This window comes from Tachypleus tridentatus, chromosome 9 (assembly GCF_004210375.1).
Source record: "Tachypleus tridentatus isolate NWPU-2018 chromosome 9, ASM421037v1, whole genome shotgun sequence".
Lineage (NCBI taxonomy): Eukaryota > Metazoa > Arthropoda > Merostomata > Xiphosura > Limulidae > Tachypleus > Tachypleus tridentatus.
The window spans coordinates 4,975,383-4,990,614 of NC_134833.1; the positions used below are offsets into that span (position 1 = coordinate 4,975,383).

The window sequence follows — 15,232 nt, forward strand, 5'->3', positions numbered from 1 at the left end:
AAAGTAGTGTTACTGAGATTGTTTTGGGATGCAAGTAAAATGGTGTTACTAATATTGTAAGACAGTGTTACTAAGATTCTGGGTAGCATCCAAGTAAAACAGTATTTCTAAAATTGTTGGTAGGATCTAATTAAATTACTGTTACAATGATTGTTGGTAGAATCCAACTAAAATAGTATTACTCAGATTGTTGGTAAGATTCAACTAAAACAGTGTTACTGTGATTGTTGGAAGGATCCAAGTCAAATACTATTACTAATATTATTGGTAGGATGCAAGTTAAACAGTGTAACTATGATTGTTGGGTGGATCCAAGTAAAACAGTATTACTACAATTGTTAATATGATCCAAAAAAACAGTGTTATTAAAATTGTAACTAAGATTAAATTAAAACAGTGTCACTACGATTGTTTCTAGGATCGAAATAAGACAGTGTTTCTAAGATTGTTGCCAAGATCCAAGTAAAAAAAAAAGAGTTACTTATCTTGTTGTTAGGATCCAAATAAAACAGTTATTACTGAGAGATTTTTTCGTGGGATGCAAGTAATCAACTGTTACTAATATTGTTGGTAGGATCTAAGTAAAATAGTATTACTAAGATTGTTCGTAAGATCCAAGAATAACAGTGCTAATAGGATTGTGGGTAGGATCCAAATAAAACAATGTTGCTAAGTTTGTTTCCAAGTAAAATAGTGTTACTAAGATAGTTTACAAGATCCAAGTATAACATTGTAATTAAGATAGATAGTATGGTCGAAGTAAAACAGAGTCACTAAGGTTGTTTATATGATCCAAGTAATATAGTTATAGTGACCTTGTTGGTTTTATGCAAGTAAAATGGTATTAGTAAGTTTGTGGGTCGGATCTAAGATTAAGATTTTTTGTAAAGGATTAAAGTTAAAAAATGTTTTCAGATTGTTGGAAGGATCGAAGTAAAACGGTGTTATTAATATTGTTGGAAGGATCGAAGTAAAACGGTGTTATTAATATTGTTGGAAGGATCCATGTAAAAATAGTGTTATGAAGACTGTTGCTAGGATGCAAGTGAAAGAGTGTTACTAATATTGTTGGTAGTATGCAAGTGAAATAGTGTTACTAAGATTCTTGGCATAGAAAACAGTATCACTAAGATTGTTAGTAAGATCCAAGTAAAACAATGTTACTAATATTGTTGGTAGTATGCAAGTGAAACAGTGTTACTAAGATTCTTGGCATAGAAAACAGTATTACTAAGATTGTTGGTAAGATCCAAGTAAAACAATGTTACTAATATTGTTGGTAGTATGCAAGTGAAACAGTGTTACTACGATTATTGTTAGGATCGAAATAAAACAGTTACTAACATTGTTGGTAGGATCCAAGTAAAATAGTATTACAATGATTGTAGGTAGGATTTAATTAAAACAGTGTTACTAGGATTGTGGGTAGGAACCGAAGAAAAACATTGTTATTAAGATTGTTGGTAGGATCGAAGTAAAACATTGTTATTAATTTTGTTGGTAGGATCACCTAAAATCGTGTTACTGAGATTATTGGTGGGATCCAAACAAAACAGTGTTACAAAGATTGTTTGAAGGATCTATGTAAAACTGTTACTGAGATTGTTGGTAAGATCCAAATAAAACAGGTTACTGAGACTGTTGGTAAGATGCAAGTGAAATAGTATTAGTAAGATTGCTGGTATGATCCATGTAAAACTTGGATTGTCTGTAAGATCTTATTAAAACAGTGAAATTGTTAGTAGGATACAAGTAAAACAATATGACTATGATTATTGGTAGGATCCAAATAAACCAGTGTTGCCTAGATTGTTGGTAGGATCGAAGTAAAACAGCATTACTAAGATTGTGGGTAGGAATCCAAGTAAAATAATGTTGCTACGATTTATATTCGGATCTAAATAAAACAGTGTTTTTAAGATTGTTTGTAAGATGCAAGTAGAAAACTATTACTACGATTGTTGGTATGATCAAAATGAAACAGTATTAGTGAGATTGTAGATAAGATGCAAGTATAACTGTATTACTAAGGTATCTGGTTGGATCCTAGTGAAAAAAATTACGAATATTGTTGGTGGGAGTCATGTAAAGCAGTGTTACTAATGTTGTTGGTAGTATCCAAGTAAAATATTGTTATTAAGGTTGTTGGTAGGATCCAAGTAAAACAGTGCTACTAAGTTTTTAGTAGGATGCAACTAAAACAATATTACTTAGATTGTATGTAGGATCAAAGTAAAATATTGTTTGTGTTATTGTGGGTAGGATCTGAGTAAACAGTGTAACAAAGATTGTTGAAAGGATCCAAGTAAAACAGTGTTAGTTAGATTGCTTGCAGGATTCAAGTAGAACAATGTTGCTATATGATTGTTGGTAGGATCCAAGTAAAATTGTGTGACTATGATTGTTGGTACGATCCAAGTACAACAGTTTTACCAAGGTTTTAGGTAGAATCCACGTAAAATAGTGTTAGTGACATTGTGTGTAGGTTCCAAGTGAAACAGTGTTCCTAACACTGTTAGTGGGATCGAAGTAACACATTGTTATTAAAATTGTTAGTGGGATCCCACTAAAATAGTTTTAGCAGGATTGTTGGTAGGATTCTAGTAAAATTGTGTTACTAAGATTGTGGGTAGGAATCGAATTAAAACAATGTTGCTATGATTCTTGGTAGAATTTAGATAAAACAGTGTTACTAAGATTGTTGGGAGGATCCAAGCAAAACAGTGCTACTAAAATTTTTGGTAAGATGCAAGTAGTAAAGTATTACTAAGATTGTTGGTAGGATCCAAATAGAACAGTATTACTAAGATTGCTTGTAGGATCCAAATAGAACACTATTACTAAGATTGTTGGTAGGATCCAAATAGAACAGTATTACTAAGATTGCTTGTAGGATCCTTGTAAATAGTGTTACTACGATTGTTGGTAGGATCCAAGTAAAACAGTGTTAGTAATATTGTTGGTATTGTTGGTATGATCCAAATAAAATATTTATATTAATGTTGTTGGTAGGATCCAACTAAAACAGCTTTACTAAGATTGTGGGTAGGATCCGAGTGAAACAATGTTACTAAACTTGTTGGTAGGATCTAAGTAGTCCAGCTGTAGTCCATGTAGTCGAACAGGAATGGTAGTCTAGTAGTATCCTGTACAGGTCCACTCTGTTAATGTCCATGTGATGTAAGACGTAACCTGATAATTTTGAAAACTGAGATTATGTACATAATATTGTGAGCAATCAGTGGAGTTAAGAGACAAAAATAGTTTATTAACAAATACTTATCACTTGTTCATCCTGTCTTTCATAAAAGCCTGAAATGAAATATGTGTTCAGACCAGAAAGTGTAGCCTGACAATTAATTTTAAAGATAGGTTAATGCTCTTGAGGATAGTATCAGATAGTTGGTTGGATCCAAGTAGTCTAGCTGAAGACCATGTAGTGAACTAGGAATATTAGCTACTACCATGTGCAAGTCCACTCTGTGATGAACGATGAACAATTGGTTATTTTTATATTTTATTATTTCGTTACGTTAGGCAGTTGTATATTTTATTATATTAGAATGTCTTCAGTGGTAGAAAGCTGGGGGTATTTGGATAACCAACGGTAGTAGAATTATCGAGTATCCCTGGACATTAACAAAAATAACTAATAGAGTATCCCTGGACATTAACAAAAATAACTAGAATTTTTCCTCTGGATTGTACTGCAAATAACATTAAAATCTAGTTTATCGTACGACTAGGCAAGATGATGATCTCTTCCATGTGACAGTTATGCTTGTTAGGGCAGTTAGTTATAGGACAAGAGTTGTAGATGAAACATGTTTCACATCGAAGTGACTCTTTAGGTAGTGACCCAAAATTCTCAACTCGATGTAGTTGGAAAACATTACCCACAACTTCAGTATTATTGGTGGGAATCTTCATCTTGTTTATTGTGAGTTCCGCCATTACAAAACACCACACCCACATTTCATCATTATACTAGGCCTTCTCTTATTTTATTGCCCACGGTGAAATTCACAAAGACTGGTGTAACTGTGCGACAAGTCTTAAATAGAACCTATTTATCTTTAATATTTTAATTGACTTATCTGGTTGAATAACTAACTAGTTTGGTGTATCGGTTAATAGGATTGTTTCTGATGATTGTGTGATTTATCTATAAAAGTCTAATTTAATATTTTAATTGACGTATCTGGTTGAATAACAAACTCACTTGGTGTGTCGGTTATTAGACTTGTTTCTGATGATTTATCTGTAAAAGTCTAGTTTATTTTATCGCCCTTACGTCTTTCACTTTATTTATTCAATGATACAGTTTGAAAACTAATAGACATTTCAAACATTGTAGTATATACTCCACCACTAAATGGTTTCTCCATTTGGGGTTAGTGAAGAGAGGTAGAAACTATCGAAAACCATCTTACTGAGTCGTAGACTAAATAACAGATTTGGTTTCACTTAGTTTTCATGCTATTACTTCATCTACTGACTTTAATAATAATTTAATCAATTATGTTGGTGCTAACGCAATCACTGGCCATGGTGTAGGACATTTTGAAAATTTCTACATAAGGCAGAAACACTTTCTACTTTCTGGGCCAACACAACCCCAGAAGTTTCCTAGTTACTACAGCTGTTTGGTATTGGTTATATCACCCGTCCAAGACGTTAATCTGATATAATAGTTAACAGTTTTACTTCTTGATATTAATTCTATTGATCTCTATGTTTTGTTTTGTTTTCAGATAGTCTCTCTCTAACCTTACAATGGCCCGATCTTTATCAGAAGACTCGGAATGTCTGTCCTTGTTACTCGAGAAGCCCCGCTCTAGCTCCTACACCGAGGAGCTAGACCGATCTGAAGTGGACCCTCATGCAGTTCTTAAGGAGACGGACTATGTGAACGTCGATGTGTCAGTTTTATCTCAGTTCCACGAAGATGCCATTTCGCAGGTAAATATGAAACAACCAATCAAATAATAATAACTATGTTGTTTATCATCACTTCATGTGAACATCTGTACTTCTTACGGTACATTAGCTAGTTGTACATTTCATTATGTCGTTACACTAGCTAGTTGTATATTTCATTATGTCGTTATACTAGCTAGTTGTACATTTCATTATGTCGTTACACTAGCTAGTTGTATATTTCATTATGTCGTTACACTAGCTAGTTGTACATTTCATTATGTCGTTACACTAGCTAGTTGTATATTTCATTATTTTGTTACACTAGCTAGTTCTATATTTCATTATGTCGTTACACTAGCTAGTTGTATATTTCATTATTTCGTTACACTAGTTAGTTGTATATTTCATTATTTCGTTACACTAGTTAGTTGTATATTTCATAATTTCGTTACACTAGCTAGTTGTATATGTCATTATTTCGTTATAATGATTGGTATTGTATTTCATTACTTTGTTAAACTGACTGGTTGTTTATTTCATTATTTCGTTACATTTACTGGTTGTATATTTTATTATTTTGTTACATTTACTGGTTGTATATTTTATTATTTTGTTACATTTACTGATTGTATATTTCATTATTTCGTTACATTTACTGGTTGTATATTTTATTATTTTGTTACATTTACTGGTTGTATATTTCATTATTTCGTTACACTGAGGGGCTGAATATTTCATTATTTCGTTACATTAGCTAGTTGTATATTTCATTATTTCGTTACGCTGTCTCGTTGTATATTTTAACACTAGCATAATTTGAGGTGAGCTGTAGAAACTATAATTTGAGGTGAGCTGGAGAAACAACTGTAATTTGAGGTGAGCTGTAGAAATAACTATAATTTGAGGTGAGCTGTAGAAATAACTGTAATTTGAGGTGAGCTGTAGAAATAACTATAATTTGAGGTGAGCTGTAGAAATAACTGTAATTTGAGGTGAGGTGTAAAAAAACTAATTTGAAGTTAGCTGTTGAAACAACTGTACTTTTAAGTGAGCTGTTATAACAGCTGTAATTATATGAGCCGTAGAAACAACTGTAATTTCAAGTGAGCTCTGGAAACAACTGTAATTTTAGGTAAAGTGTAGAAACCACTGTAATTGAGTTGAGCTGTAGAAACCACTGTAATTGAGGTGAGATGTAGAAACCACTGTAATTGAAGTGAGATGTAGAAACCACTGTAATTGAGGTGAGATGTAGAAACCACTGTAATTGAGGTGAGATGTAGAAACCACTGTAATTGAGGTGAGCTGTAGAAACCACTGTAATTGAGGTGAGATGTAGAAACCACTGTAATTGAAGTGAGATGTAGAAACCACTGTAATTGAGGTGAGATGTAGAAACCACTGTAATTGATTGAGGTGACATGTAGAAACCACTGTAATTGAGGTGAGCTGTAGAAACCACTGTAATTGAAGTGAGATGTAGAAACCACTGTAATTGAGGTGAGCTGTAGAAACCACTGTATTTGAGGTGAGATGTAGAAATGTAATTTTCTGATGTTTAAAACTTTGTTTCCAAGTGAGTAGTTGAACAGTTAATCCTCTGGTGTGCATCATGATATACAAGGAAAGCACATCCATATGTTCTCAAGCTTCCAGGTAACAGTCGAAATAAACCGTGTTATTTTTATCCTATATTCAATATTGTTACTTCTAAGTAACGTTTACAACTTACCTAAATATATTTCACAAAAGAAGTTTTTTCTTTTCAGCTTGCTTACTTCTCTTTGTTGGGTTTTTGGTCTTTTAGACCAGGGAGGGTCAGGTTCGCTTGGGCCTTATCCTTCCGTCTGTTGTATTAATTTGTGTTGATGGTATTACATGAGGGTTGAAGTAAACTACACTTGCTCCGATGGGCAAATGTCCATGTACGTATCGCTTCTTTAATCAGTAACATTCGTCATGAAAATAAAACCCTTTCTTTAGTGTTGAAATATTGACGTGACACTGATGTAGACTTTGTGGTTTAGTTATTGGTGGCCTAATTAAATGTTTATTCCTACGATAAATATTAACAGAGGAGAGGTACTTAGGTCTATTTTCATTGTGTATGTAGTATCTACTTCACATGCAATCGTATTTTGCCAATTTTTGTGAAAGTAATGTGGAGAGTTATGCCGGGGTCTATCGGCAGTAGTTTGTATATTTGTATATTACTTTTGATGAGGTACTGCCAGAGACTTTGTATGCTGTAGTAATTATTGAGTTTTGATTGTATTTTGTATTATGATTGACCATGCATATTCTATTTTTGGTCTTATGAATGTTTAGTTGATTTTAATTATATTGTGTGGTAAGTTTCCTTGGTTTTACCGTTTAAACTTGCATAATTTGTACGTTTCAAGTTCTGGTAAGTATATTATTTGTGTGTTTAAATCACATTAGCTTCGTTAAACCTATGAATTTTACTGAAGATGATATTGCACTATAGATCTAATTTAAGTAATTCAGACAAAACGTTTCCCGCCGTATTTTCATAATGTGTTCAGTAAAAACAAATAAGTTATAATGATAAAATGCGGGGTTTAGTCCCTGTGGTGGGCACAGCACGGATAGCCTACTGTACAATTTGTACTCAAACAAACATGTTTTTAACAACGTTTGTTTGTTTGTTTTAAATTTCGCGCAAAGCTACACAAGGGCTATCTGCGCTAGCCGTCCCTAATTTAACAGTTTAAGACTAGAGGGAAGGCAGCTGGTCATCACCATCCACCGCCAACTCATAGACTACTGTTTGACCAACGATTAGTGGGATTGACTGTTACATTATAACGCTCCCACAGCTGAAAGGGCGAGCATGATTGGCGTGACGGGGATTCGAATCTGCGACCCTCAGATTACGAATTGTGTGCCTTAACCATCTGGCCATATCGAGAATATTTGGATAATATCAAAACCACTCAATAAATGATTTTGTTAAATCATCAATTAGTTGTCTGTGTTATTTTTTAACTTTACTATTAACAGGAACTATTTTCAGAATTCAGTTAAATTCTATGTGTATCTCTTGACATACTCTAATGGGTTTAACTTAGCGTCTATTGTAAGAAAAATATTGGTTTTAAAGATAATTTGTTGAAACGGAGAATCGATAATATATTAATTTTACAAACACTGTGTAAACGGAAAAAGATCGCTTTGTTGCTGGATGACATAGCCAGTCATTTTCTCCTTTGGTTCACTGTTCATACCAGCAGTCACGTACAAGTGATGCCATAAAGGTCACAATATTTATCTGAGATAGTCATTATAGTAAGGCATCCTACGTAAATTTGTTTTATTGTTGTTGGCTTTCATTTTCATTTATGTACATAAGTCGGAGTTATAATTCTTTCCAATAATCAAATTACAGTTCATTCATAAAAAGATATCTTAATTTTTACAAATAACCCCCTCGGACAATATTCATACTAAAACACTACTGCATTAGAATATTTCCCGCTACCAAAAATGGACAAAAAAATTAGAATAAACAAGAAGACATTGTGGGTAAAGATAGTGCAAAATAAACACGTAATAATTTATATGATACAAGAACTTATAATAACAATTAACTGATATGTTAGGGCTTGTCAAATGTTTCAAATCTATTTCACTTTTTTGGTTAGCATCACGTATGGACTGTAAAATATTTGTGTTGGATAGCCATCTTTTTAATTTATCATATACTTTTGAGACACGAATTAACAACAGATTAAACACGTGTTTGAGAGTAGTTTTGAATTTCAACATCTATTTAAATATCTTCAATTCCAGAATTGTATAGATTATGGAATATTTTGGTATTTGTTACAAATAGGCTTAAGTGGTTCATAATTTACGTTCGATCTCACATAAATAAGCATTATGTTTTAATAGCTTTTCTGAAACCTTCAAATTCTCACGGTAATCATCTTTTGTTTTCTCCGGTCATCTATTTAGGCAGGTTTCGGGAGGTTCCAGTGGTTGATGTTTTTGTCACTGGATTAGGCCTAGCGGCAGATTCCATAGAAATTTTAGCTATCGCATACATACTTCCCAGCGCTGAGCAGGACCTCTGTATGGATTCTAGCCAAAAGGGTGGTTGGGTAAGTGAGCAATTTTATATCACAATAATTGAAATATATCTAGTATTAATTTTGTAATAGGTATTTAAAGTTTTCTAGACATTATTAAATAAAGTGTTCATATAGATGTGTACGTGTTTAGTTAGCGCGTGACTGTTTGTTGATCTTTCCTTCATCAAGATTGAAACATATGAAATGATAACACCAAATATTCTAGGGTGTAATTGTTCAGTAATAATAAAGGTGCTTACTAAAATTAGAATATCTGATAGATGTAGTCACTTGATAATATTAGAATATATGGTAGGTATTGTGACTGGACAATATCAGGATATATAGCAGATATAATCACTTGATAATATTAGAATATGAGGTAGATATAGTCATTGGCCAATATTAAGATATATTGTAGATATAGTCACTGAACAAACCAGTTCCCCATGTATATATTCCTGTATAGTGCTCTAGTATATATATTCATGTATGGTTCCTCTGATATATATTCCTGTACAGTCCCCTTGTTTATATTCCTGTACAGTCCCCTAATATACATTCCTGTACTGGTCCTCTGGTATATATACCTGTACAGTCCCATGGTATATATTCCTGTTCTGATTTCCTGGTATACAGTGGAACCCCTCTAAGCAGCCACCCCTCAGATTCGGCCACCCCTTGAAAGCGGTCATTCAATCACAGTTCCTTTTTTGTTTACATAATCCCTAATTATATACAGTGGAGCCCCTCTAATCAGGCCAGTTTGTCTCAGTCCCGAAGGTGTCTGCTTTAAGGGGTTCCACTGTATTTTTCTGTACAGTCCCCTAGTTTGTATTCCTCATAAACCACACTCAAAGGACTGGCAGTTAATAAACATCTTTGAACTTGAACCTAAAATAAAACTGAGTTATCTATATTATGTTGTACAGTTTTTAACGTCGTTGTGTGAGATATTTATTATTATTTTGTTCATGTTTGGATTGTGTTTTGAAGTTTCAGAAGTTTGTAATATGTGAAGAAATAATATGAAAGTACATTTCAAACAAACATTATTTCTTTATAAGTTACAAGTTCACGATGTTCTCTGACTTATTTTCAACTTTAATACCAAGTTCTAACACTGAAAAACAACCTAATTTCAAAGGTTAGATTTCTAAGATAATATCTAATCACTGAATGAAATTGCTATCCATGTAAAAACAATACGGATTCAAACAGAAATTAGACTTTTGTCTAATAAAACTGTATGTTATCAAACCTATATATACTTGATGACGAGAAACCCACTTGAAATAAAAATATATCTCAGAACGGCTGGTATGGGTATTAACGTTGTTCTCTCCTTATCAATAAAAGTGTCAATACCCATACCAGCCGTTCTGAGATATATAAAACCGAAATATGGAATTGCAGAGAAGAAAGACAATATTTTCCTTTAAAATAACGTTCAAGGAAATCCTTAAAGTATCCCTAATACGAAATTAGAAATATTACCGCTACTTCACAACAATGAAAACGATTGTAAATCCAACAGTAGCTTCTCGCGCTCAGTCTAAATTGTTTGTTTTGTTTTGAATTTCGCACAAAGCTACTCGAGGGCTATCTGTGCTAGCCGTCCCTAATTTAGCAGTGTAAGACTAGAGGGCAGGCAGCTAGTCATCACCACCCACCTCCAACTCTTGGGCTACTCTTTTACCAACGAATAGTGGGATTGACCGTCACTTATAACGACCCCACGGCTGAAAGGGCGAGCATGTTTGGTGCGACGGGGATGCGAACCCGCGACCCTCAGATTGCGAGTGGCACGCCTTAACACGCTTGGCCATGCCGGGCCCAGTCTAAATTATTCGAAATCAAAGTTTGCGTGAGATAATATTTCACATCTAATCATCTTTATCCATAACTTCTGATTGTTCTTCACAATTTAACTTTCAAACAACTTGTGTTGGCTGCTAAGCGATAGTGCTAATATCAATATAAAAAAAAAAAACTTCCTAAAATGCATTCCGCTTAAATATAATTGTTTAATGAGCCATTTCGCCTTTTCTTTTTAACCCAGAGAAAACCGATACGATAGCTTATCTAATTTAGTCAACCACGTAAACCAACAGCCGTAAAAAATAGGCCTGCTAATTTAAAGTGTTTATATATTATATTACATACACACACATAATAATCACTAGAACTACATTTATCTCTAAAAATAACCATTGTAATTGTATTGTTGTTATAGAACTACAGTAGTTTTCATAATCTGTAATATCAGTTTTAAACATCAGTTACAAGTTTCTCAATGCACCATAATAAAACAATTAGTTTCCAAAAATACAATACTCATTATTACCACCAGAGGGATATATTACAATAATATTACGAAACTTTACATAAAATAATTATTGTTGCTGTTGTTTGTTGAGTTAAGCACAAAGCTTCACAGTGGGCTATCTGTGGTATCGAAATTCGGATTTTAGCGAATTAAGTTCCCAGACGTACCGATGAGCCACTGGGGGTGGGCTAAAATAATTAACCCTAAATCTAATTCATAATTATTCTTATGTGATTCAGATAGATTAGTAGTATAATGTCAAACATCAGATTCAACTCGTAATGATCTCAGTAGGGCTCAGAAGATCAAAGGATGAAATTGTGAGTTCCAGGAGAATTTTACTCCTGGTTCAGATAGATTAGCAGGTTAATATCTAACTCGTAAATGATTTTGTAGGTGGTATTTCGTTTGTTGGAATGATGATTGGAGGCTTGGTTTGGGGCAGTTTGGCAGATAAGATCGGACGTCGACGAACTTTGTTATCATCGCTCACCACAAATGCAGTGTTTTCTATAATCACGGCGTTTATGCCCACCTATGGTCTTTTCATGGTGACACGGCTTTGCAGTGGCATTGGGTAAGTTTTTCTAAATAGCAAGTGTACGTGAATGTCCTACTGAAAAGAAAATGTTTGTATTCTGAGACAAGGTTTAAAAAAACATAACATACTTTTACCTGGCAGTATTTGAGCAATACATGAATCTTTGGAATTATCTGAAAACAATAAAATATAAAATCAAGTTTAAATATTTTGCCAGAAATTTAAAAAAGCTTTATAGACGTTTTTTACTTTAGCATCCAATGTGCAAAATATCCAACACAGCATTAATTTTACGTTGTCTTCTATAGGAAATTAGGCTGAGATTAGAAGAGATCTGTAAATTACACTTAGTTTAGAAGTACAGACGGAGAGATGGTGAATTAGACCTAATTAAAAAATATGGTGATAAACTAGGTTTAATTAAAGAGAGTGTTGGGTTAACTGGGTTTAATTAAAGAGAGTGTTGGGTTAACTGGGTTTAATTAAAGAGAGTGGTGGGTTACCTAGATTTAATTAAAGAGAGTGATGGGTAAGCTGGGTTTAATTAAAGAGAGTGGTGGGTAAGCTGGGTTTAATTAAAGAGAATGGTGGGTAAACTGGGTTTAATTAAAGAGAGTGGTGGGTTAACTGGGTTTAATTAAAGAGAGTGGTGGAATGAGTGGGTTACCTGGATTTAATTAAAGAGAGTGGTGGGTAAGCTAGGTTTAATTAAAGAGAAGTGGGTGGGTAAACTGAGTTTAATTAAAGAGAATGGTGGGTAAGCTGGGTTTAATTAAAGAGAATGGTGGGTAGGCTAGGTTTAATTAAAGAAAATGGTGGGTAAGCTAGGTTTAATTAAAGAGAATGGTGGGTAAGCTAGGTTTAATTAAAGAGAGTGGTGGGTAAACTGGGTTTAATTAAAGAGAGTGGTGGGTAAGCTAGGTTTAATTAAAGAGAGTGGTGGGTAAGGTGGGTTTAATTAACAGAGAATGGTGGGTAAGCTAGGTTTAATTAAAGAGAATGGTGGGTAAGCTAGGTTTAATTAAAGAGAATGGTGGGTAGGAGAGGGTTTAATTAAAAGAGAGTGGTGGGTAAACTGGGTTTAATTAAAGAGAGTGGTTGGTAAAATGGGCTTCCTTTAGGAGAGTGGCTATAAATGATCATATCAATGATCTATACGTCGTAAGAGCTGTAGTCTGTAACAAGATAACACTTATAATCAGTAAATAAGTTCAAAAATTAAAATATATATAACTTGTTTTGTTACTACAATCAAGAACAAATATATTCCAGACTAAATCAGAAAGTATCAATTTTTAAACTTTAAATTATCAACAGATCGAAATGACTCAACGTAGCCTGTTTTGTTTCCTTCGAAGTTGGCTACAAGGTAGACTGCAGCTGACGACGTAACCATTAAAATAAAGAGAACTCGTTTGTGCAAATGACAGGTGCTGTTCGTAGACGATGTTCGATTTTCAAGCAGAACATCGTGTGTCTATAATAAATAACACTGCACAACAAAGTTTTGCTTCTTGAACACTGTTGGGTGTTCCTTATCGATTTTGGCTGCTGATCACGAAAATAACATCCAAATTTGCCCATCTCTTACCGTTTCATCGAAATCTTCAATTTTATCATTTTTTTTCTTATGTTTGTGTCCAAAATTTTCGTTTCTGTAAGAGACCTATAAACAATGTTTTGTGCAGTCTGGGCATGTCCAGGCATGAAATCAGGCCAGGTTGGAAGCTGTTCTGTGGAAGTACGCAGCCCGGGCATGCCTGGGCAGGCTTGAGCCAGCTTGACACTGTCTTAGCAGGCTATAAAGTGACTTGCATTCACAGATGTTGCTCATTGGATTAATATAGACTTTATAGTGTGTACGTATTGTTTTAGAATATAGCATTGCTTCAGTAGCACTGTAATAAGTAAGTTAGATGTTATAGACGTTTTACATAACTATTGGTGTCGGTCAGTATGTCTTGCCAATGTCGTAACAGCCGCGATACAGTCTTCTATATTTGTGGCGAGTACACGCTTGTTCATCAGAGACGCTCAAAGACTTCTCTTGTGAAGAAAGCATATCATCTGTACTTTGGCTGTAAAATTGGTGATCAAGACCAGGAATGGGCACCTCACTTTTGTTGTACAACATGTGCTGTCTGTCTGAGAGCTTGGCTCAGAGGCACTTGAAAAACAATGCCGTTTACTGTCTCCATGATATGACGAGAACAGAAAGAACATGTGACGGGCTGTTACTTCTGTTTGACTAATGTGTCTGGTTTCTCTGCCAAAAACAAGAAGTCAACTGAATACCCTAATCTGCCTTCAGCAATGAGACCCGTGTCACATGACGACAGTTTCAAATTCCGAAACCACCAGAGGAATGGACCTTAGACGAACCAGATGAAGAAACTACAATGCAGGGAACTGATTGATCCAGATTTTGAACCGTGCTCCTCAGGTGATCCACATCTCATAACACAGTCAGTATTAAACGATCTGGTCAGAGATTTGGGTCTGTCAAAAGCAAAAGCCGAATTACTGGGTTCGAGACTGCAGGAATGGTGTTTGCTGTCACCAGGTACGAAAATTTCTGTTTTTCAAAGCCACCGAGATAATATAACCAAATTATTTACACAAGTTGACAGTCTCAGTTTCTGTGTTGACATCGAAGGATTGTTCTATGCTTTGGGTTGTGACCATGACCTGCTAGAGTGGCATCTCTTTATTGATTCATCAATGTTAAGTCTCAAAGTTGTTCTGTTACACAATGACAACGTTCACCCTTCAATACCACTTGGCTATGCAGCACACATGAAAGAAACCTACGAGAACATGGAAATGTTGCTGAAACACATCCAGTACAGCAAGTACAACTGGAATATCTGTGGAGATCTGAAAGTCGTTGCTCTGTTACTGGGACTGCAGCTTGACTATACAAAGTACTGTTGTTTCATCTGTGAATGAGACAGTCGTGCCAAAGAGTCACATTATTCTAGACAGAGCTGGCCACTCCGTAAAAGTTAGTTCCAGGACAGAAAAATGTGTCTCATGAATCGCTTGTCGACACGGCAAAGATTTTTTTGCCTCCTCTTTACATAAAATTGTGACTTATGAAGAATTTCGTGAAAGCAATAAACAAAGAAGACGAAGGTTTTCGTTATTTAAAACAGATGTTCCCAAGAATAACTGAGGCCAAGATCAAAGAAGGCATTTTGTTGGCCCTCAGATCAGACACGTTATGAGTGACAAGCGGTTCGAAGATCTGTTAGTTGGGCCGGAAAAGATTGTCTGGAAAGCCTTCAAAGACGTTGTTGACAATTTTCTTGGCAATTACAGAGCCCCGCATTACATTCAGCTGGT

At 34.6% G+C, this 15,232-nt stretch overlaps 1 protein-coding gene across 1 annotated transcript in view; it reads left to right on the forward strand.

The window, feature by feature from the left end:
* Positions 1–4,776: 4,776 nt before the first annotated feature.
* LOC143226970 (synaptic vesicle glycoprotein 2B-like) overlaps positions 4,777–15,232 on the forward strand; it is a 69,342-nt gene continuing 58,886 nt past the window's right edge. The window contains exons 1-4 of the mRNA XM_076458521.1: positions 4,777–4,962; positions 6,731–6,794; positions 8,902–9,051; positions 11,743–11,923. Of these exons, the coding sequence (XP_076314636.1) occupies positions 4,777–4,962; positions 6,731–6,794; positions 8,902–9,051; positions 11,743–11,923 (581 nt within the window). The remainder of the gene's footprint in view (positions 4,963–6,730; positions 6,795–8,901; positions 9,052–11,742; positions 11,924–15,232) is intronic.